Raw genomic sequence first — 23,133 nt, 5'->3', positions numbered from 1 at the left:
TTTCAGATGGAACAGGCTATAAATGATAATTAAGCAGGAACGCTATTGGCTTAACCCTAGCTACAAAAACCTAGTCCAAAGGAAAATGTGTTAAAATGGCTTGAGCTTTGGCCTGTCCCCATGAGGACGGGAGGTGAACAGCTATGAGGCAGACACTAGTTATCTTTCTTTAGGGAAACTCTTCTCTGAAAAACATATACAAACAGAAGATATTGGAGTGTATGATGTCGGCTGCCCTTGTAGCATAGTGGTGAGGCAGGGTTTCCCAAACTTGTTGGGAGGACTAAAATTCCCATCATCCCTAGCTAGCAGGACCAGTGGTCAGGGATGATGGCAATTGTAGTCCAGAAACAACTGGAGACCCAAGTTTGGGGAAACCCTGGGTTAGAGTGTCAGACTTGGACCCAGACCCCCAGGTTCAAAAATTCTGTAAGTCATGAACTCCATTGGAAGCCCTTTGGTGATTTACTCTCTCTCTCTCTGCCTACCATACAGGGTTGCAGTGTGGGTAAAAAAGGAGGGCAAGAACTTTTTATATTACTTTGGAATTTATTGAAGAAGGGACAAAATAAAAATGTAGTAGTGATAACCATAACAAAGACTGGAGAAGTTTGTGTAACAAATATTGAGAATGGAGAGGAAGAGTGATCTAGTGAAATTCTGTAAACCGCTCCTTTCTTCTGCAGCTAAATAATATACATAAAAAAATATACAGTGGTACCTTGGGTTATGTTATGTAGTGTAGTTTCACCCTGGGCCAACAGGGGGATACTGTATATAGTTTTCACTCAGGTCTGTAGATAGTTTTCACTCAGGTCCGCGGCAGTTATTTTAGGCGGGAACTCTGGGCTGTTGTGGTTACAATGTTGTCAGCCGGCTGCCTATAAATACAGGCCGGCTGAGCTGTTCTCAGTTCTATTCCAGCTTGCCATAATAAAGAGCTACTTGAAGAAATCGCTGTGCCGGCTGCTATGTCAACCCACGACTTAACACTGGCGACGAGGATGGGATAGATGGACATCAGAGCACAGCCAGATGCGGCCAGCCTCTGAACTGAGCTGAATCACTGAGCTGAATCACAGAGCGAAATCACTGAGCGAAATCACTGGGCAGAACCAATTCAGAGCTGACTGTTCTGGCTAGAGCACTGTGTTCCATCCATCGCCCTTCACGCCGGCATCGGAATCATGGCTTCACTTGTGCCTCTACCGCCGTTTGCGCCAGCCTCTGAATCATGGGACTCCTACCTCGCTCGGTTCGACTGCTACCTCCAAGCCAACGAGCTGACAGCAGTATCAAAGGATCGGAAGCGGGGCCTATTCCTCAGCCTCTGTGGGCCTGAGGTGTTTGAGACGGCCCGAGCGTTGGTTGCGCCTGAAGCAGTCCAGGCAACACCATGGGACACGATCCAAGAGAAGCTCCGCAACCACTACGCACCAAAGCCGTCCAAGATTGCTGCCCGCCATGCGTTCTACCACCGGAACCAGGCAGAGGGGGAGTCAATCAACAACTACACCACCGCCCTGCGACAGGCTGCAATGCACTGTGAGTTCCGAGACTTAGACGATGCCCTGATGGATCGAATCGTCTGCGGGGTCCGGGACATCCATCTGCAACGGCGTCTCCTAGCCAAGCCAGACCTCACGCTACAGAAAGCCATTGAGGAGGCTGTGGCCTCAGAAGCTGCTGAACGCTCCGCCCAGGAGATCCGCAAGTCCAGCAGCCCGCGTCTTGCTAGGGAGCCAGTTCCGGTGCATCATGAAGAGGCCAGCAGTGAGGAGGCATCCTCCAGTGAAGACGATGACGTGCACCAGACAAAGCGGGAGCGCAGGAAGTTCCAACAGAAGTCCAAGGGCCAACCGGAATGTGCTGGCTGCGGAGGCAACCATTCCCGTGCCAAGTGTCGATTCAGAGACGCCATCTGTAGGAAGTGTTCCAGAAGGGGCCACATCGCTAAGGTCTGCCGATCGGCTCCGTCTGACACCCCCCCTTCATCGACTCGCAAGTCCAAGTCTTCACTCCAGTCTGCCAAGGAAAGTTGTTTCGCTCTCACCAACTGCCGCTGCCCGTCTGGAACCACGATTGGCCAAACCGACTCGCCTACGCGACGCAAGCTGAACGTCACGGTGCTCATTGAAGGAGCTCCATGTGACATGGAGATCGACACCGGGTCTGCCCTGTCCATCGTGTCATGGAGCACCATCAAAAGACTGGTACCCAGAGTGTCCAAAAGGCAACTCGACTCTCACCGCGTACACCTGAGAGACTACCAGGGAAACGACATTCCCGTGGTAGGCGTTGGCCGGTTCCGGATCGCCTTCAAGGATTTTTCGGGCCTGCTCCGGTTGGTGGTGGTCGAAGGTCAGCGGCCAAGCCTCCTAGGGCTAGACTGGTTTGATGCCCTCGGCCTGGAAGTCACCGGCATCAACTGCATCTCTAACGCAGAGACTGAGGGTCTGGTCAAAGACTTTGCCGAGGTTTTTGACGGCACCTTGGGCCAATATACAGGTACGCCCATCTCCTTTAGCCTTGATCCACAAGTCGCCCCCATCAAGCTAAAGCCACGCCGGGTTCCCTTTGCTCTCAAGGCTAAGGTGGACGAACAACTGGACAAACTGATCGCCCAAGGAGTTTTGGAGCCGGTTGACCACGCAAAGTGGGAAACCCCCATCGTCACGCCTGTCAAGCCAGATGGGTCGGTGAGAATCTGCGCTGACTACAAGTGCACGATCAACAAGGCACTTCAGCAGCACGCTTATCCGGTTCCTGTTGTCCAACACCTGCTGCATTCCCTGGGTGAGGGTAAGGTCTTCGCTAAGCTGGACCTTGCCCAAGCCTATCAACAACTGCCAGTCGATGATGCCACTGCTGAAGCCCAGACGATCGTCACCCACCGGGGGGCATTCCGTTGCCGCCGGTTGCAGTTCGGGGTGAGTGTGGCTCCTGGCATCTTCCAAAGCCTTATGGAGCGTCTCCTGCAAGGGCTTCCAGGCGTGGTACCATATTTTGATGACGTCTTGGTGTCTGCAGACTCACACCAGCAGCTGTTCGAGCGCCTCCGTGCCGTGCTGACCAGGTTCCAGGAGGCCGGGCTCAAGGTAAAGAGGGAGAAGTGCCAGATCGCCGTTCCACAGGTAGAGTTCCTGGGCTATCTTATCGATGCCTCCGGTCTTCATCCAACCGCATCCAAGATCCGCGCTATCCAGCAGGCCCCCACTCCAAAGAACAAAACGGAGTTGCAGGCATTCCTGGGGCTGCTGAACTTTTATAACATGTTCCTGCCCCACAAAGCCACAGTGGCTGAGCCTCTTCACCGACTCCTTAGCACTAAGACGCCTTGGGCCTGGGGTCATCGGGAGACGGCGGCCTTCAACGCGGTCAAGGCTCTCCTTTCTTCAGACAGTGTGCTGGTACAGTACAGTGAATCCAGGCTGCTGGTCCTTGCCTGCGACGCCTCACCTTTTGGCATCGGTGCTGTCCTTAGTCACCGTTTTCCAGATGGAAGAGAAGCACCGCTCGCCTACTTTTCCAGGACACTATCTCCGACGGAACGGAATTACAGCCAGCTCGACAAGGGGCATTGGCGCTTGTGGCTGGAGTGAAGAGGTTCCATGAATACCTCTATGGCAGGACTTTTGACCTCATCACTGACCACAAGCCACTCCTGGGCCTCCTCGCCGGTGATCGTCCAACTCCACCGGTCCTCTCACCACGCATGCTGCGATGGACTGTTTTCCTGGCTGCCTACCACTACCGGCTCATCCATCGCCCGGGGAAATCGATGGGCCATGCCGACGCCCTCAGCCGTTGCCCTCTTCCAGCATTTGTGGAAGACCCGGCTCCAGCTTCATCGCTCCTTCTGATTGAGGATCTTCCGGCAGCGCCTGTATCGGCTGCCACTGTGGCCTCCGCATCTGCCCAGGATCGCACCATCAGCCGGGTGCTCAACTGGGTGTGGAGGGGGTGGCCACAAGGGCCCTTTGCATCGGAGTTCCAGCCCTTCGCAACCAGACAACATGAACTCTCAGCTCATCGCGGCTGTCTGCTGTGGGGAGACCGCGTCGTGATTCCCCAGGGACTCCGTCAGCGCGTCCTGGAGGCTCTGCACGTTGGCCACCCGGGAATTGTAAAAATGAAGGCGTTGGCTCGGTGTTACGTCTGGTGGCCTAATATGGACGATGCCATCACTGCCTGGGTGTCCGCCTGTCAAGCGTGCCAGGAGTCGAGGCCTGCACCACCGGCAGCTAAGGGACACACCTGGGAGACGCCAAAGACACCCTGGTCGAGGGTGCACATCGATCTGGCTGGCCCCTTTCACGGCCGGACCTTTATGGTAGTGGTGGACGCCTATTCCAAATGGCTGGAGGTCGCCCTGATGCCCTCCACCACTACCGAAGCTGTCATCCGGGTGCTGCGAGGCCTGTTTGCAACGCATGGGTGTCCTGATGTCCTTGTCTCTGACAACGGACCGCAGTTCACGTCAGGCACGTTTGAGCGGTATCTTTTGGGACTGGGCATCCGCCATGCCCTAACGGCACCCTTTCATCCATCCAGCAACGGGCAAGCGGAAAGAATGGTGCGCTCGACAAAAGAGGCACTGGCGCGCCTGGACCGGGGAGACTGGCATGAGCGGGTCGCCGAATACTTGTTCGTGCAACACATCACCCCTCATGCGGCCACAGGGAGGAGTCCTGCTGAACTGCTTATGGGCCGCCGCCTCAGGTCACCGCTCGACCGGCTACACCCAGACTTTGCCGTGGCTGAACCCCCAGGCTGTGCCAACGCACCACGGTCATTTGTCCCAGGAAACCAGGTCTTTGCCCGGAACTATGTGGGGGACATCCCTTGGGTGCCAGCCACAGTAGTGGGAGTCACTGGACCTCGCTCGTACCAGGTGGCACTCGAAGACGGACGCTTGTGGCGACGGCACATAGACCAGCTTAGGCGCAGGGTTGGGGACTTGGACACTACCGAGGTGCCCCCAACTGTGCTTGCGGCTCCAGAAGAGACACGTACAGATGGCGAGGCCCCACCTACACCTCCCTCGCAAACTGCCAGCGTGGAGCCGAACCAAGCCGTTTCAGAACAGACTCAGACCACTCCACTTGCGGAGGCTCCACTCACAGCAGCGGATCCAGGGGAGTTGGTTCCAACGCCACCTAGGGTCGCACCACAGCCTCAGCGAGAACTGTGTGGCCCTCCGGACTTGGCTACCAGTCCCCGGCGGTCTGGCAGAGTTTCCAAGCGCCCAACTTATTTAAAGGACTATGTTGTGGGACAGGTATCACTGTTGGTCTAAGTATGGGAAATATAACCGATATGCTTTTGTGCTTAATTGAACCATTACGCGTAGTGCTGTATATAAGGAAACCATTACGATTGTAACTAACGCCTTATCTCGGTGGGGAGGGGTGTTATGTAGTGTAGTTTCACCCTGGGCCAACAGGGGGATACTGTATATAGTTTTCACTCAGGTCTGTAGATAGTTTTCACTCAGGTCCGCGGCAGTTATTTTAGGCGGGAACTCTGGGCTGTTGTGGTTACAATGTTGTCAGCCGGCTGCCTATAAATACAGGCCGGCTGAGCTGTTCTCAGTTCTATTCCAGTTTGCCATAATAAAGAGCTACTTGAAGAAATCGCTGTGCCGGCTGCTATGTCAACCCACGACTTAACAGGTTACATATGCTTCAAGTTACATACGCTTCAGGTTACAGACTCCGCTAACCCAGAAATAGTACCTCGGGTTAAGAACTTTGTTTCAGGATGAGAACAGAAATCGTGCAGCAGCGGCACAGTGGCAGCAGGAGACCCCATTAGCTAAAGTGGTGCTTCAGGTTAAGAACAGTTTCAGGTTAAGAATGGACCTCCGGAACGAATTAAGTACTTAACCCGAGGCACCACTGTATACATAAAATATAATAAATACTTTTGCCTTTAAGCCACTTATTGCTCATCCCCGAAAAGAATGCACTAGCTTTTTCTGTGCTTCAGACCCCCTATTTATTTGCCTGAAGAGAGGCTAGCGAACATCACAGTGCAAAATAAAAAAAACCCACCAGTCCGACCTGAAAACATACGATTATACATTTTAAGTTGGCTGCTCAGAATCGGGTTTAAGGACTTCCCTTTCTCCTGCAAAATGGTTATGCACTGCAGCCAGTTGAAATTTAGAAGATGGCGGTAAACTGCAGTGTGTGAACGTTTCCTTTGAAAATATCTGTAGACTTAAATTCCAAGCGGGCAGTTTCAAAACCCAGTGTTTAATTTTCTTTTATTGCTTTATCATGGAAGGTGCTAAGATGACCTTGTGATAAGGAGGGTGGAAAGTGATTTTGGTAGTTGTAGTACCTCTTCTCTGTTCTGAAACTAAGCTGGCGCCAAGTAGGCCTATGACACAGGCCTGTAGTGTTTTTAATCCTGCTGTGTCCAGGAATTGGTGTGGTTCCTAGTATAGCTTGCCAGAAATCCTCATTGTGTGTTTGAAATATCTTCAGTGCTGATGTTGTAGCCTTTCACCACTGGAGAGTGTTGCTGTGGGAAGCAGATCAAGGGAGCTTTTGGGGGTTGGGGAATGTAGCTACCAGGGTGGGAAAAAAAAGATGTGTGGGAAGATAATGTGCACATGTGGAGAAGAAACAAGGGTGTGCAAGTAGAATTTAGCTCAAGATGAATGGTGTCCTGTCAGAAGTCTATAAACAAATGATAGGGCTTATGGATGACTATGTGTTGAAGGTATATTTTAAGAGAGAAAAGAGGTCCAGAACTTGAGAATATTACTGAATATGTTATTGTGTAAATGTGTGTTCTGCAGGAAAATATAAATGCATTTGGGTGCTTTCTGTAATAGCATGGTGCTTTTATTCTTAAGTTTGAAAACAGCTCTTACTGCTAAGCATTTTTCTACTTGGAAAAACTGTTTTGACAATTCAGTGTTGTGATTTTGTTTTAGGTGTGAAAACAGTTAGGAAATGGAATCGGTAAAGAGCAAGAACACCATACTATTACAGAAGGCATATTAAATGCATAAATATACAATAAAGCAGTTAGCAATATGTAAATCTGGTGTGCTAGTATGGCACCCATAGGCAACACAATGCCCCTGAACAGCACTGTGCTCTTAGACACCTTCGGTCTCAATATTTTGACCCTTACCCAGCCTACCACTGCATCCAGTCGCTGGCTTAAAACAGTCACAGACTTTTGGTTTGATACAGCAAGGTTCTTCTTATTCTAAGTTTGAAACCATACTGGACCCTACTAGCAGCTTTACTGCTAGGAGACAGTCCATCTCAAAACAATCTTTCCAGTGAAAACTAAGGGGTTGGTTTTCTTTGTGCATCCTGTTGAGGCCTAAACAACATTTTGGATAAAGACGGTGACCATTTTGCATGGGGGTTCTGTTCCCGGCCACCACATGCGTTGGTGCAGCGTGTATAAACGTGGGCCCCCTGCCTCGTTCTGCTCTGCCCCTGTTCTACCTTCTTCCAGATCCAAAAGGACCTGTTCACTGGCGATCACACGTCAGTTGGGCATATCTAAAATGGTCACTGCCTGTACTTGTAGCATAAATCTGCATCCTGAAGGCCTGTGTTTTGGATGGCAAAAAAGATGCCAGCTTTTAAAAGAAAAAGGAACAACTGCTATACTAATGCATGAGTAAGCATGCCTGGTAGGCGATGCGGGTTAAAGTATTTAGCGCGTAAGTAGTTTTATGTCATATAGATAACAGTGGCTATATGCCAGTTGTTTATATATAAACACTGTTATATTGTGTTTTTTCTTTAAGAATGATCTGAAGGTTCTGCGGCGATTAAGGGAACAATCTTCATCTATCTGGGAGGTGTTGCCCTAGGGAGCCTGAATGTTTGTCAGCTGCTGAATATGATGAAAAATTGTTTTCTTTTGTTGATTTGGCTGAGTGCAGCAGGACTCTCATGAACTCTTAACAAAAATTATACTGAGAACTATGTGAGAGAGAACGCTTCTTCAGCAAATTCTTAAGACTTGTAAAAGATTGCTGAGTAATATCTGTATTATTCATTCTTATTCATAAACACAATTAAAATGCAGTGGACAAGATAACACTGGGGCATGTTTGGCATTTGTGGAAAGATTTGTGGCATTGCGAGGGAGGTTGAAACCTGGCAGAAGGCGAGGCCTTTGACAGGGACTTTTGCATTCCACAGCAGTTTAAATCCCGCTCTGGTCTCTGTAACCTCACTTCTTGCAGTGAGGGAACTGCCAGGAGGTCCTCAGAGCTGGATCTGTTTCCAGAATGAACGATGGAGGTATACAGGGCTGAAGCTGTTTAGGGCTTCAGCACTTTAAATTGTGCTTGGAAATGTACTGGGAGCCAATGTAGATCTTTTAGGACCAGTGTTCTATATGGTCCCAGTGGCTGCTCCCATTAGTTGTAATAATAATAATTTATTTATACCCTGTCCATCTGGCTGGGTTTCCCCAGCCAATCTGGGCGGCTTCCAACCGAATATAAAAACAATACAGTGTCAGACATTAAAAACTTCCCTAAACAGGGCCGCCTTCAGTTGTCTTTTAAAAGTAAAATAGTTGCTTATTGCCTTGATATCTGCTGGGAGGGTGTTCCACAAGGCAGGCGCCACTACCAAGAAGGTCCTCTGCCTGGTTCTCTGTAAACTCACTTCTTGCAGCGAGGGAACCGCCAGAAGGCCCTCGGCGCTGGACCTCAGTGTCCGGGCTGGATGATGGGGGTGGAGACGCTCTTTCAGGTATACAGGACCGAGGCCATTGTAGTTTCCAAGACACCATCAAAGGGTAGCCCCATGTAGACTGCATCGCAGTAGTCCAAGCAGGAGATAACGAGAGCATGTACCATTATGGTGAGACAGTGTGCAGGCATACCAGATATAGAAGAGCCTGATGGATCAGGCCTGTGGTCAACCCAGTCCCAACATTTGTGTTCTCACAGTGGCAATAAAGATGCCTTTTGGGAAACCCAAAAGCAAGACCCTGAGCACAACAGAACTCTCCCCTCCTGTAGTTTCTAGCAACTGGTATTCAGAGGCATAGTACCTTTGACAGTGGAGGTAGTACAGTGGTACCTCGGGTTACATACACTTCAGGTTACAGACGCTTCAGGTTGCTAACCCAGAAATATTACCTCAGGTTAAGAACTTTGCTTCAGGATGGGAACAGAAATTGTGCGGCGGCGGCAGCAGCAGCGGGAGGCCCCATTAGCTAAAGTGGTGCTTCAGGTTAAGAACAGTTTCAGGTTAAGAACAGACCTCCAGAACGAATTAAGTTCTTAACCCGAGGTACCACTGTATAGAGAAATCAGAAATGGTCTCTATAGTATCTCATTATGTAGAATATAAATCACATTAAGGCAGTGAGTAAATATCAAAGTAATGGATAAAAACAATACATGAAACAATCCGACAACAGAAAAGTGTAAAACAAATCACCAAATGTCAGTTCGTAATTGCTCAGTAACAAGGGCAGTTCAAAACAACCCAGAAGCCTAAAATAAAACAGTCTCTTCCAACAGGCTGTACAAGAAACACCCAATTAATTCATATTGCAATAAAATCCAAGAACCATTAGTATTATTCATAAGCTTAAAAACTGCACGAATAACAGCCTGTAAGACAAGACCTGCCATTTGCCAGGGAGGTGGTGGCGAATCTTTGGAAGCCCAAGATGTGCTGGATGTTAAGTAATCTACTTTGTTAGTATGGGAAACGTGGCTCAGTCTTATTTAAAAGGCGTCTTTGAACAGCCCACAGAGCAGTGTGAACAATGCTTGTCTGTGTTAGACTAACAGAAGCCGTGCTCTGACATTCCTTAAAATACCAGTGGCCGAAAGAATTTCTGATGTGGCCTGATGACTTACCCAAATTCTGCCTCGATTAAATTCGAAACCTAAACCAGTGTTGCTTTAAGATGCAGTGCCGTTTTGTTTGTGTGCTTCTGAGGAAGACTTTGTGACTTTCCCTTTTCTAAATGACCAAAGAAACCAGTGCAGATCACCCTAACTGTCCAAGTTTCACATCATCTCCAGTACATTCCCCTACTCCCAATAGAGACAGTTCACATGTTCAGCATGCACATGAGTCCCTGAGTGGTGTAGGATAAACCGTGTACATGCACATCTGAATTAGCGCATAGACCAAAAACAAATCAGAAGATGAATGTAGAAGTGGATCACAAGACTTTCCATGGTTTCAGTCTAAATGGCTGTATTGCTTAGTTTCAAATATTCCCTGCAAATAGTCTTGTGTGTGTATGTGTCATCTGTCCCTTTCTGACTTTGTTGTTTTTAAAATCAGAATACTTTCCCTAACTTTCCAACATAAAAGTTGCATCCCTTTTGGAAAATAATCATATGCTCCTCACAAAACATATTAGAAATATACTTCCTGTTTGTGTGCCCATTGAGTAAGTAGGAAAAAAATTAAGCAAGCTTTGGGAATCGTTTGCCATAATAGGTTCAGGTTCAGCCACTAATCTTACCAGAAATGTGGTGGGAAGCTTGCAACAGGCTCTTCCTGTTGAAAAGATAACAATGAATATTGTTTTCTTTGTTGTCATTGCACAGACTTTCACATGCTTCCAATTTAAATTGTTTGCAGCTGTTTTTCAATCAGAGTTAAATCAGACAATTAAAGAAGGGAGAGGAATACCTGAGTACCTCCCTATTGTTTAGCAAAGTTTACCAGCTTTTGCAAAAGCCACTTAATATGTTTAATGTTTAGGTAGACAGGCAGAACAGATCTGATATTGCAGAATGATGCAGATTGTGTCTTTGCTTAGCTATGTTGTGTAATAGGAGGTATGTGGGTGCTTTTTATTTTTTAAGTATTAGGTGAGTTAACATTTGTGGCCTAGGGAAAATATAAAAGTTAAGTGTGTAGTATCTCGGCCAATTCAGGAAAGTGATTTTAAAATCTCCCTTGCGTTGTTCCCTTGCTCCTTTGCTCCCTTGGTTTGCTGCATGTCAGGTGCAGCAAACTGCAGACTTACGTGCTTTCCTTGCTCCAACCCCTGTGTGGCTGAGAGAAGATCGAGAATCTTCTGCTTCCACTTCAGATTGGCTGCAGTTTAGTGTGTTGTCTGAAATGCAAACTGTAGTTAATCTTAACTGGATGGTTTTTTTTTTAACCTAGCCAACTTCATATACTACAGTTTGAAATTGGTTTGTTTTGACAAACCACAGTTGTGATTAACCTCAGTTTGTCTGGGTGTGGTTATGAAGAACAAACCATGCCTACTCTAAAATGGAAGCCAAAGCTTCTAAACCACCTCATCTTGGAGAAGAACGAGCCAGGTAGGGTGCATGAGCCTCATTCTTGCTGTGACTTGTCCTCATAACACTAAACTATGGTTCAAATTTCAGCTTTATGTGTGAATGAGACCACTGAGTTAGACCATTGACTGTTTAACTGAGTACAGTGGTACATTGGGTTAAGAACTTCATTCGTTCTGGAGGTCTGTTCTTAACCTGAAACTGTTCTTAACCTGAGGTACCACTTTAGCTAATGGGGCCTCCTGCTGCTGCTGCGCCGCATGATTTCTGTTCTCATCCTGAAGCACAGTTCTTAACCCAAGGTACTACTTCTGGGTTAGCGGAGTCTGTAACCTGAAGCGTTTGTAACCTGAGGTACCACTGTACTGACTACAGTGACTGGGAGTTGCTCTCCAGGGTTTGAGACAAGAGTGCTATTTGGAGATGGCAGGATTCTACCTTGGACCTCTTGCTTTTAAAGCATATACTCTACCACAGATGTATGGCCTATCAGCTGAAATCATGGCTGTGAATTCACTGACAATTGTAGACATTGCTGTCACACATCTAGGCCACATCAGCTCACCATAATACATATTGATTTACTCATGAGAATTGGTGATCGTTATAAAAGACGAGTCAAAATGTGTGTTACAGAGGACCAGACTTGTGGTTCTTCTGTTTCTCTCATTTCCAAGTGGTATTGGAATGGAAATGGTAAAGCCTGAGGCGTCTTTTGTCTGTCCAGCTTTAGTTCAAATGGATTGATGTGCAAAATTGTAAAAAGAGGTGGACATGAGATTTGGAGATTAAATGCTGCAGCTTTATTAAAATAACCGAAATTAGAAATAAACAGTAGGATGAGCAAAGACGGGAGTAATTAAACTACCTGCACTTGCCAGGGGAACTGGTATGACTGTGCAGCCACAAACAGCCAGGGCTCAAGCCTGAGCCACCTAAATAGCATCTGTGGGCTAATCTGTAAGGAGGCGAGTAGCAGATAAACACATAGCAGCTGGCTAGCTCTGCTGTGTAATGCCTGCCCAGGCCCTACCCTAGAGCCACAGAGCACCATGTAATCCTTACAGTGCTTGCAGAAGCAGGAGTTGCCACCCCGATAATATATCTAGAATACAGAAATCGGACAACCAAAGTCCTAACTCTATACTGTTTTTATTTCCTAGACCTGGACAGTACCCCAAATATGGTGCTGATAACTATCCTTGACTGCAAGTAAATACAAAAGCGGGATCCTAAATTCTCTTAGAATGAATTAGAAACACAAAGACTGTGCTTTCTAAGTTTACTTGCGTTTCTAAATTCTGCTCTCTGTTTATCAGAATGGCCAAACACTGTGAAGCCGAGGGACTTATTGGAATATTAAGAAGCCTTAACATTCTCTTCCCTTATGGTTGTGCAAGTATTAAAAAATCATTCTCCTGATATTGCTCTTCCAGTCCTTAATAGTGAGGATGCCTTACTGTGCCTGTGAATAAATATTACAAATCACAGGAACATTGCAAGCTTGAGAAATACTCTTCTTTTTCTTGGGATGAAAAGGAACACACCCAAAAATTACCTGGCATAAAAACCCACTCTGGTCTCTCTCTCTCTATTTATAGTGGTGTAGTCCTTGGTTTTAATTCTTTTCCATCCTCCAAACAGCCAGCTCTTCATTCTACAGTTCCTTACGCTGAAAAGCAGCCAAAACTAGCACAGGAGAGGGAGGTGGTTGTGGTTGTGGAAGGATTTCCAGCTTGCCAAAACTCAGCCCAGAGCAAATTTGTTTATGGCATAGTTGTGTAAACCTTTGGGAATCGCGTTCATGGAACAGCTGAAAGAATCACCCTTTGCAATATTGCCGGCTGGTAAAGGATAGGCTTTGTGTAGCGTACAGGTAGGGCTTGAATAGTTTACTCAACACCAACAGGTTGGGTTCCCAGAAGAAAGTTGACTTTTGTTGTGACAGCTTGGAGGCTTCCCTCCTCCCTCCTTCTCATTATACAAGTAGTCATTACTCTGATGCAGTCATAGAAACTCTGCTTGCTTTCAGAAGGTAAGTAGCTGGGATTTTGTTGGTGTAGTCAATCCTTTCAGAGTGATGACTACAATAACAATAACACTTTTAATTTATGTCCTGTCCCCTGATGAAGTTCTGTTGCATATTCATCAAAGATGCCACTTTGAGTTGCAGTTTGATGTATAATTGCTTTTTCTTAGTTAGCTTTTATCAACAAGTTTCAGATAGAAAGAAAGAAAAAAGCAAAGTTACTTGCAAAATAACTATAATAATGAACATATCTAACTCAGACCTTGAATTTCAAACAGAGTTAAGTTCTCTGTAACATGCTGGCATCCCTTGCCCCCATTTTTACTCTCATCAGATTTTAACTATGGAATTAAAGGAGAGATTTTGATGACAGAATACTGCAGTACTAGTCCGGGTGGGCAAGAAGTGGCAAATATGCACTGAATTTGCCACGGCATTTCCCCTCCGGAATATTGAGGTTTCTTCTCTTTCTCTAGTACAGGTTTATAAAGTCTCAGATCAGAAGAAACCATTCATTCAATGTTCATGTCGCCATTATAATTTTGAAATTCACAAAGATGAATCAGTAGGTTGTCCATACTTAGACATTTAAGCATTCAAATCTAATTGATAAATGAACTCGGGGTGTGGGAATCTGGATAAGCATATATTTAAAATGAATATCAATATATATTAAAATACTATATTGATAAGCATATATCAAAAAGAACTTTTTCAAATGTTTTATATTAATTGATGAATCGGGAACCTAAAGAGTAATAGCTTCGTGCGCCATCAGTTTGATTACCAGATCTTTAAAATGTGTAAATTGATGCCTTATATTGATCATCCCCAAAGCATCATGAAAGTTTGCATTTTTCGTCTTGCTTTTAGGAAACGGAGATATTACTTCACTGGGCACAAATTGAATACAGTAATGTACATTTGGGTATGCACTGTATTTAAATATTTTATACTGTACCTGATTGGCTGCTTCAGTTCTATTGTGGCCTTTTGTTTAAGATATTGCTTGCCTCTGAATTGGTGATTGAAAACTGATGTGGAAACTTGTGAAATACTTGCTGTTGGGTGTTGCTGTTGTTGAGTCATTTAGTTGTGTCCGACTCTTCGTGACCCCATTGGACCAGAGCACGCCAGGCACTCCTGTCTTCCACTGCCTCCCGCAGTTTGGTCAAACTCATGCTGGTAGCTTCGAGAACACTGTCCAACCATCTCATCCTCTGTCGTCCCCTTCTCCTTGTGCCCTCCATCTTTCCCAGCATCAGGGTCTTTTCCAGGGAGTCTTCTCTTCTCATGAGGTGGCCAAAGTATTGGAGCCCCAGCTTCAGGATCTGTCCTTCCAGTGAGCACTCAGGCTGTTGGGTAAGCAAAGGTTAATGTAGTCCTGAAATTATTTCCTCGAATCATAGAATGGTAGAATTGGAAGGTGCCACAAGAGTCTCCTAGTCCCAACAACCCACAGTGCAGGAATCTTTTCCCCAATGTGGGGCTCGAACCCACAACTCTCAAATTAAGAGTATTGTGCTCTACCAACTAACTTGACTTTCTCTGCATACTGATTTAACAGTGAGCTTCTTCAGCCCGTGAAAATGAAAGTACGGTAGTTAAACAAAAATTTAAAATGCATTGGTAAAATTAGTAGCTGACTGGTATTCTGTAAACAGCCTTAGGGGTCAATATACTGTCACCACGTCAGATACTGGTTTCCTAATTGTGCTTTTGGTGTTACATAGTTACACAGCTAACTCCATTTGTTGTAACCTTGTTTCTGGTATGTCAAAAGTTGGCATTCTGGAAAAATTGACACTCATGTACAGTATATGAGTTTTTAAATATTTAATTTGGATAAAGCCCTTTTACATTTTTAAAACCAGACATCTGAAGTTCTGATGCGAAACAGATGGCTTTATTTCAACATTTTGTTGTCACATTGCATCCACTTAGATTGTTTAGCTATGTCCTGATTTCTTTCTTTCCTTTTTTTCTTTTTTCTTTTTGCAAAAGATTGAAGATAAAATCCAGATGCTTCTCAGATAATGCCAATGGATGTTTCTTTCACTGGTATTTTAGAGCAGCCTATCTTTTAGGGTTTAGTGTATTGGAAACAGTGCAGCAGATTGGCGTGACCCAGAGATTTGGAAGAAGCCAAAACACTAGGTAAAATATTTGCATTAACAGGCCACTCATTTGGGTGACTTATCAAATTATTTCCGTGGATACAAATGCAAATGTCTTATTATTGAAGGGTCACCCACAAAACATGTTTAGAAATGGACCTCTTTGCTGAAGCTGATTTTTTTTTAAAAAAAGCAAATTGACTTGACTTATGGGATTGTATTTGGAAAAAGTGGCATGGATTACTTGCTTCAACAAAACGTATTTGTTCACATGAATCAATCCTGTATCAGTAATCAATCACCATACTGTTCTTTGCTGCTGTCAACAGCAAGGATGATGTGGGTTAAATTAGAACCTGGTTTAGAGAAAAAACCCTTGTCACAGTTAGGTAAAGATTGTGTTTCATTGAACCTGTATATCGGTGACAACTGTGGAATGTTACTAAGAGTTTAGGAGTGGTTTTTGTTGGGTAATCTAACATGCCCTGCTGGCCTGATTGCCAAATCATTGGCATCGCTACAGTTACTGCTTATCGTAGCTGGCTCTCAGAACAGAGATTAAAATCATGACCCAGTTTCAGTCTGTGGTCTGAGAGCAAACTATGGCCTGTTTTGCATGTCTCGTTAATAGTTAACAACAAACCATGGTTAAATGTTGAATGCACAGCCTGTTGGTGCATACTGTCTCTCTAAATAAACCATGTGACATCTCTCTAAATAAACCATGTCGACCATGCACCAGCACATTGCTTGTTCACACAAAACAATAGTTTGTTTTTAACTCTGGCATAATGCCATTTGGAAACTGAGTTGGTGTGGACTGTCAGCAGTTGTTCCATATCTGGAGTGGATGGATAGAGGAATACTTTGTGGATATTTCTGTTTCTTAAAACAGGACAGCATAAGAATGGTATGCGTCCATAAATCGCTGTACAGTGACACACGTAATACTTCAGTTCCATGTGTATAATATGACACACTCTTTGGCTTTGCGTTTTGCAGCGGGGGAGTAGCCGAGATGCAGAAATAGCAGAGAACGGTTTTTTAAAAGTGGAATTATTGGTGGACTGAGCCAAGAGAGAGGGTGACGTTGGGACGCATGTATGTCGTGTCTCCTTTCCAGGAAATAGTTGGAAGAGAGTTGCATAGGTCCTTCTCACTGCCTAGCATTTTAATAAAAAAGAAAGAAACTCTTTTATTAGTGAAATGGCAACTCGTTATTTTTTTTTTACGGAATAGTATATTGGTTGCTTTATATGTAATGAAATTAATACTACTTACATGCACACAAATGCAGACAAACATTATTTTTAATTCTGGTTAGATAGTTTCTTTTTGGGGGGGAAGTGTTCATAAATAAATGTAAAGTTCCTACATTCATCCTAATTCTTAACTGTGTGAGATAGGCGAAGCTGCTGACATGCTTAAAGCATGTACATTCTGAGCAGGCTGTCAAACTGCACTGACCATTGTGCCTTCTTCGTTCCATTAATGTTTTTACCTGTTCATTTCATTTCAGCTTATCCTTTGTTACCTTAGTACTGATACCTTCTATGCACATGTGTTGCTTTCTTGCAAGACTTTAGGTTTGGCTTCTTTCTTTCTTTCTTTGCCTTGAAGGATGGATGGTTCGGTGGTAAGATGAGGTTGTTGTTGTTTAGTCGTATAGTCGTGTCCGACTCTTCGTGACCCCATGGACCAGAGCATGCCAGGCACTCCTGTCTTCCACTGCCTCCTGCAGTTTGGTCAAACTCATGTTAGTAGCTTTGAGAACACTGTCCAACCATTTCGTCCTCTGTTGTCCCCTTCTCCTTGTGCCTTCTATCTTTCTCAACATCAGGGGCTTTTCAGGGAATCTTCTCTTCTCATGAGATGGCCAAAGTATTGGATCCTCAGCTTCAGGATCTGTCCTTCCAGTGATCACTCAGGGCTGATTTGCTTCAGAATGGATAGGTATGATATTGAGTCTACTCCAGCACCATAATTCAAAAGCATCAATTCTTTGGTGATCAGCCTTCTTTATGGTCCAGCTCTCACTTCCATACATCACTACTGGGAAAACCATAGCTTTAACTATACAGTGGTACCTCGGGTTAAGCACTTAATTCGTTCTGAAGGTCTGTTCTTAACCTGAAACTGTTCTTAACCCGAGGTACCACTTTAGCTAATGGGGCCTTCCACTGCCGCCGTGCCGCAACCACACGATTTCTGTTCTCATCCTGAAGCAAAGTTCTTAACCTGAGGTACTATTTCTGGGTTAGCAGAGTCTGTAACCTGAAGCATCTGTAACCTGTACGGACCTTTGTCGGAAAGGTGATGTCTCTGCTTTTTAAGCTGCTTTCTAGGTTTGTCATTGCTATTCTCCCAAGAAGCAGGCATCTTTTAATTTCATGACTGCTGTCACCATCTGCAGTGATCGTGGAGCCCAAGAAAGTAAAATCTCTCACTGCCTCCATTTCTTCCCCTTCTATTTGCCAGGAGGTGACGGGACCAGTGGCCATGATCTTAGTTTTTTTGATGTTGAAAGATGAGGTTATGAAGCGATAAAATTTGTACAAGGTCTTCTTTCCTCCCCAAAGAAATTAGGATAATGAATTACTGAGATATATGTCGTGGATGGAAGTGCACTTTGGATTTCTCATTCACCACCCAGGCCTAATAATAGAGGAAGTGGCAAATGGTTGCGAAGAGGGGAGGGTACAATAAGTCTGTCCAAACTAATCAGAGGGTTTTGTTTTATTTAATAGCAGAACAGAGGAGAAGGGGAGCAGATTACATGGTGTGGTGTGGGCCTCCCTACCTCCACAGATCTTGTGATTTTTAGAAGATATGGACATACCATTACATTAAAAGGGGGGGGGGAATGTGGTGTTTAGGAGCGGGGGGGGGGGAGTACATTCCACGTAAGTAAAACTGGAATTAGCAGCTCAGCAACTAACACTCCCCAAAATAAAATACTTGCCATGTTGGAGGGTGAAGACTGGAAAGGATTTGTGGAAACAGTGATGCACAAAGCATGCATACTAATTACATAGCTGCATTTACAGGAGGAAAACAGGATGCTGGTTCTGTTTCTTTTTTAAAAAAATAAACCCTTACAGTATAAATGAAAGGATGTGTTTCTATTTATAGAAGGAAGTGTTAGACCTTTTAGTCAACTGTATTGCATTGAGTAATAGTAAGTCACCATATTTATTGAGGACATGTTCCTCCTTGGGGTTTTTTTTAAAAATGTGGTCTGCTGAGCTTTTCCAAAGTGTCTTACTTTCCCAACCTTTTAAAGATGACATGCTCCTGTAATTCCTTAAAATTATAAATGAAAAGATTTGTCTAATAATGTATGTATAGGAGTTTGCTATATACATTGTCTTAAGACTTTAAAATCCCACCGAGAGTGATTTTAAAACTTTGCTGTATTATCTTTTAAAATGTTTTCAGCAGGCTTTCTATTAGAAAACATACAAAAAAAAAAATACAGTTATTAATATCACAATGATAAAAAGCAAAAAAAAAACCACACACCCCTGTGATATTGAGGATTAAGGATTAGGGAGAAATTAGGTTCAGTTTGCATTTAAAAGTAAATCCTCCCCCCCAATTCTCCCTTCCCAAAATGATATGCAAACACAGCCATTGTTTGACATTCAATTCACACTCCTCCAGATTTTGCAATGAAATTCTGCAACCAAATTAGGTGTTCACGAGTGTGCGGGGGGGGGGGAGTTGAAAAATGAGTGTACTGGGTGAAATTGCATATAATAATGTATTGGGAGACATATGCAGTAAAGGGTTGAAGATTTTTGCACATCAGAACTTTTTTTAAAAAAACCAACGCACCTCAGACTGATGTGCAAATGTGGAGAACTGAGCTTAAGATTGGAATAATGAGAAATCGAGGGAATCTGAAATTGCTATATTGAGGACAACCTGTAGAATATTTATGCAGAGGGAACAGACTCCCGTTACTTTCAGAAAAATAAAAGAAAGTGCTAGTTATTTAATCATCTCCCCTACCAGCTACAATTCTTTTGTTTTTTTAAAGAGAACTTTGTCATATTGTTTAGTCTGGTCCTTCTACTAGATCTATACATGCAGCAAAAGATGGACAAGTATGCACATATTCATTGTTCCTTTAAAAAAAAACTCCTTGCAGGTGCAAAAGAGCACAGTCAAGTGTGGTGATGGTGGAATTTGTACTACTACCTGTTTATTTTCTGTACTAGTTTTTTGCTTGCAAGGTTTTTTTTAAATTAAATAAAAGGGGGGAATATCACAACATGAGGTTCTTCCTCGTCCAGTTTGAAGTAGGGGTGTCCATTTTGTATTAGGGTTGCTAACCAACCAGGAGAGGGGAAAAAATCCCTGTCCAGCAGGTTTTGTTAGCCTCTAGGCTAGTTGCCAACATTTTTACTGCATAATAAGGCAGAATTTTGGGCTTCTTTCCATAATTCTTTGAGTGCTGTGTGTGTGTTTTGAGTGGAAGGCAGCTGCATGATTTCCATTTTAATTTGCTCCAATCTCTGCTCCTTATTTTTTTTCCACACGGTCCTCTATGAGAAGACTGCAGGATACATCTGTCTGGGACATAGGAAGCTGCCTATACTGAGCCATTGGTCCATCTAGCTCAGCAGAGTCTGCACTGACCAGCAGCAGCTCACCAGGGTTCCAGAAAAGGAACATTCCCAGCCCTGCCTGGAGTTGCCTAGGATTTTACCTGGTCCTTTCTGCATGCAAGACACATGGTCTGTCATTGAACTGTGATCTTTCCTGTCAAGGCTGTGGGCTTCCTCCGTAACTTTTCCTCCCTTGCCAATCTGTGCTAGGCAAAGTGGTTGATGTAGCACTGTGGGGAGCTGTGGTAGCTTGCGTGCTTTGCATGCAGTTTAATCCAGCAAACCAAAGGGCTCGGTTTGCAAGTGATGTGGAAGAATCTCTGCCGGTTAGAGTAGACCAGGGTTTCCCAAACTTGGGTCTCCAGCTGTTGTCGGACTACAACTCCCATCATCCCTAGCTAGCAGGGCTAGTGGTCAGGGATGATGGGAATTGTAGTCCAAAAACAACTCAAGTCTGGGAAACCCTAGAGAAGACAATGCTAAGCTAGATGAACAAACAGTCTGACCTGGTACAAAAGCAGCTTCCTATGTTCCCAACACAGAGATGCAACTATGAACAGCACAGTTTGCTCTTGTTATTTAACCCTTGGCATCGTCAATGGCAAGGATCAGGTGGATGAGTGATGAGAAGGCTCTCTGCCTAAGAACTTGAAGTGCTCCTAACAGTTAGAATGGATAATACAGGACTAGGTGGACCAAACACTTTCTGTGTGCATATACGTACATGGAAATATCCCATAGCATTCTGCCAAAAAGCACCATTGTTTTGGTTCTCGAGAATCCCTGTTTGATAGCTGCACATGTGCAGACTGTCCAGTGGTGATGGTGATGGGGGCATTGCCATATTTTCTGTTGTGGCCTGAGATGGGTCTTCATCCTGCTGGATCAGGAAATCAGGATGCAAAGGATGCTGATCAGGAACTGTAGCTACTCTAGGAGAACGCAGTTGTGTTCATATTTCCTTCCTGTCAGGGGAGGAAGTCCTAGGGTGCTCCTTGGCCACCACTTCCCTTTGCTAAAGTTGCTCATGTCACCTCTGCCCGGGGCCGTACACCAGCCACAAGATTGGATCTGGGCCGCAGTCTGGTGCTACGAAAAACACGCTGTCTTGGTCTCAAGTCCTTTGTAGCCTGACCAGTTTGGCTCATGGCTCATTTGAGTCTGCTTCATCCACCTGCCCTCCTCACTCCCTTTGCTGCTGGAAATTTTAAAAAATGGTTATAACTTTCTTTGGAGATGAAAGTAGATGAAATCTTCAAAGTACAATAGTCCTTGTGGATAAAACCTGCCAGATTATAGATATCTAGGGCATTTGTGCTGGACACATCATCATCATCACCATCATCATCATCATCACCATCAATTATTATTTTAAGGAAACTTCTGTAACTTTTTTTTAAAAAAACATTTTTTTGAGGCAGACATAAAAATTGCAGGCAGGATCACATAGTTTACATCGCTTACAGATTTCAAAAATACTAAGTGATTTAGAAATGCTTTTAAGCAAATAAGCAAGCTATTGTAAATGTTTATTTTAAGGGTAGTTCTCTCCGGCCATGCAATAACTTTAACAAAAAAAAACCCACGTGCAACTGAACCACGTTGTTAACAAGGCCAATCTTGTGATTGCAAAACGATAATGATTTTAACATTGAAAACAGTTTTCAAAACTTAACAATTACAAAAAAAAATTCAATCATTAAAAAATAGGCTTGGTCCTGAAAATATGCATCTCTGTTGTCAAAGATCAGGGTAAAAAGCCTTGGCGTTGGAAACCGTGGTTGGCAATTTAATTTATTTCTATATTAATTTTCAAAATCTAAAACTGTATGTGCTACAGGCAAATAAGCTGTGGGAAACACCCTTTTGGCATGGACATTCAGTGGACAGAGTTTTCCACTTGAAACATCTGTGTGAGTCAGCTTTAAATAGGCATTAGGAAGAATTCTTATTCCTTTTATGATCACGCTATATTTGCATAATTTGAAGCTGCTCCTTGTCAGACATTTGGTTTGCATTTATCTGCTGTTCATCTTCAAAAACAGCATCTGCTTTAGAATACAAACTGAGCAGAACAGCAGCATATCACATATTTAGCTTCTGGATAATGTGGCCTGAATAGCCTTTCACCATGGTGTTTAAAAATAAAAGAAAACCATATGTCCATTTAAAGTGCCATTCAAAATAAGATTTTACATTTTTTTCTTTCTGTGACAGAAAATTAATGCTCGTGGTTTTCTGCATACAAAATGCCACCTCCTGGCTCAAATCTTGCTCTTGAACAGCTTACCAACCATTAGTTCTGCATAAAATTTATCTTAGTTCTGGTTACAGAATAAGTGTTGTGTGTTCCTCAAAAGAACACAAGAGTTTACAACAACTGGGTTTAGTCTATTATTTCTGTTCCTTCTCATCCATTTGTTATTTGCTGCAATATTTGCCAGCCCTCTCCGTGGGCTATGCCAGCAGGGAAATGAGAGGGGCCACTATATTCTTAATTTGGTATAATGGCTGGGATGAGCATAGGGCTCAGTAGGGATAGCCCTTCGTGCGTAGGATTGCAGGTGTAATTTCCTGATAACCCTGGAGAGCTTGGGCCAACCTGAATAGAACTGGGATAGGCGTCCTGTGGCTGTCCAAAAGTTACTGAACTCCAGTTCCCATCAGCCTCAGCCAGTATAGCCAATGGACAAGGATAATGGTGGTTGTAGTGTAATAACATCTGGAGGGTCACAGGTTTCCCATCTTGGAATAGACAATACTAATGGTCTATCTCAGAACAAGTAAGTAGTTATAAGCTTTCTGTTTACTTCTTGTTTCTTTGATGTTTAAGAAGTTCTGGGAATATCCGAAAGTATTTGTAGCTACATACAGCGGGTGGGGTTTGAATGAGTTTGGTTTCGGATTATAGATGTTCCCCAGGATATCAGCAGAACTCTGGGCAAATATTTAGTGAAACATTATCTGTTGTGTATAATTTCTTTAATTCCTCAGGGTTAAAGTGGAAAGAGAACTTAATCATTGAGAAACAAAAGGAATTGCACAAGATCCCAAACAATGGCTGTATTTACATATTATGTTAAGCCATAG

The 23,133-nt window shown here is 44.2% G+C and overlaps 1 protein-coding gene across 10 annotated transcripts in view; it reads left to right on the top strand.

Annotated features, from left to right (window-relative positions):
* The window catches only part of COBLL1 (cordon-bleu WH2 repeat protein like 1), a 93,328-nt gene that overhangs the window by 6,598 nt on the left and 63,597 nt on the right, over positions 1–23,133 (top strand). For 4 of the 10 annotated variants that reach the window (XM_083493440.1, XM_083493444.1, XM_083493446.1 and 1 more), the window contains exon 1: positions 8,077–8,288. The exons of 3 other annotated variants lie outside the window; for them this stretch is intronic. In XM_083493440.1, coding sequence (XP_083349566.1) covers positions 8,092–8,288 — 197 coding nt within the window. In that variant the 5' untranslated portion in view covers positions 8,077–8,091. Of the gene's footprint in view, positions 1–7,661; positions 7,700–8,076; positions 8,289–13,301; positions 13,320–15,374; positions 15,471–23,133 lie in introns of those variants that run through there. 3 more of the 10 variants (XM_083493445.1, XM_083493448.1, XM_083493449.1) reach the window with 3 other exon arrangements.

Source organism: Podarcis liolepis (genome assembly GCF_965112155.1).
Source record: "Podarcis liolepis genome assembly, chromosome: 1".
NCBI classification, from domain to species: Eukaryota; Metazoa; Chordata; class Lepidosauria; order Squamata; family Lacertidae; genus Podarcis; species Podarcis liolepis.
This window is presented reverse-complemented; position numbering and strand designations above follow the sequence as displayed.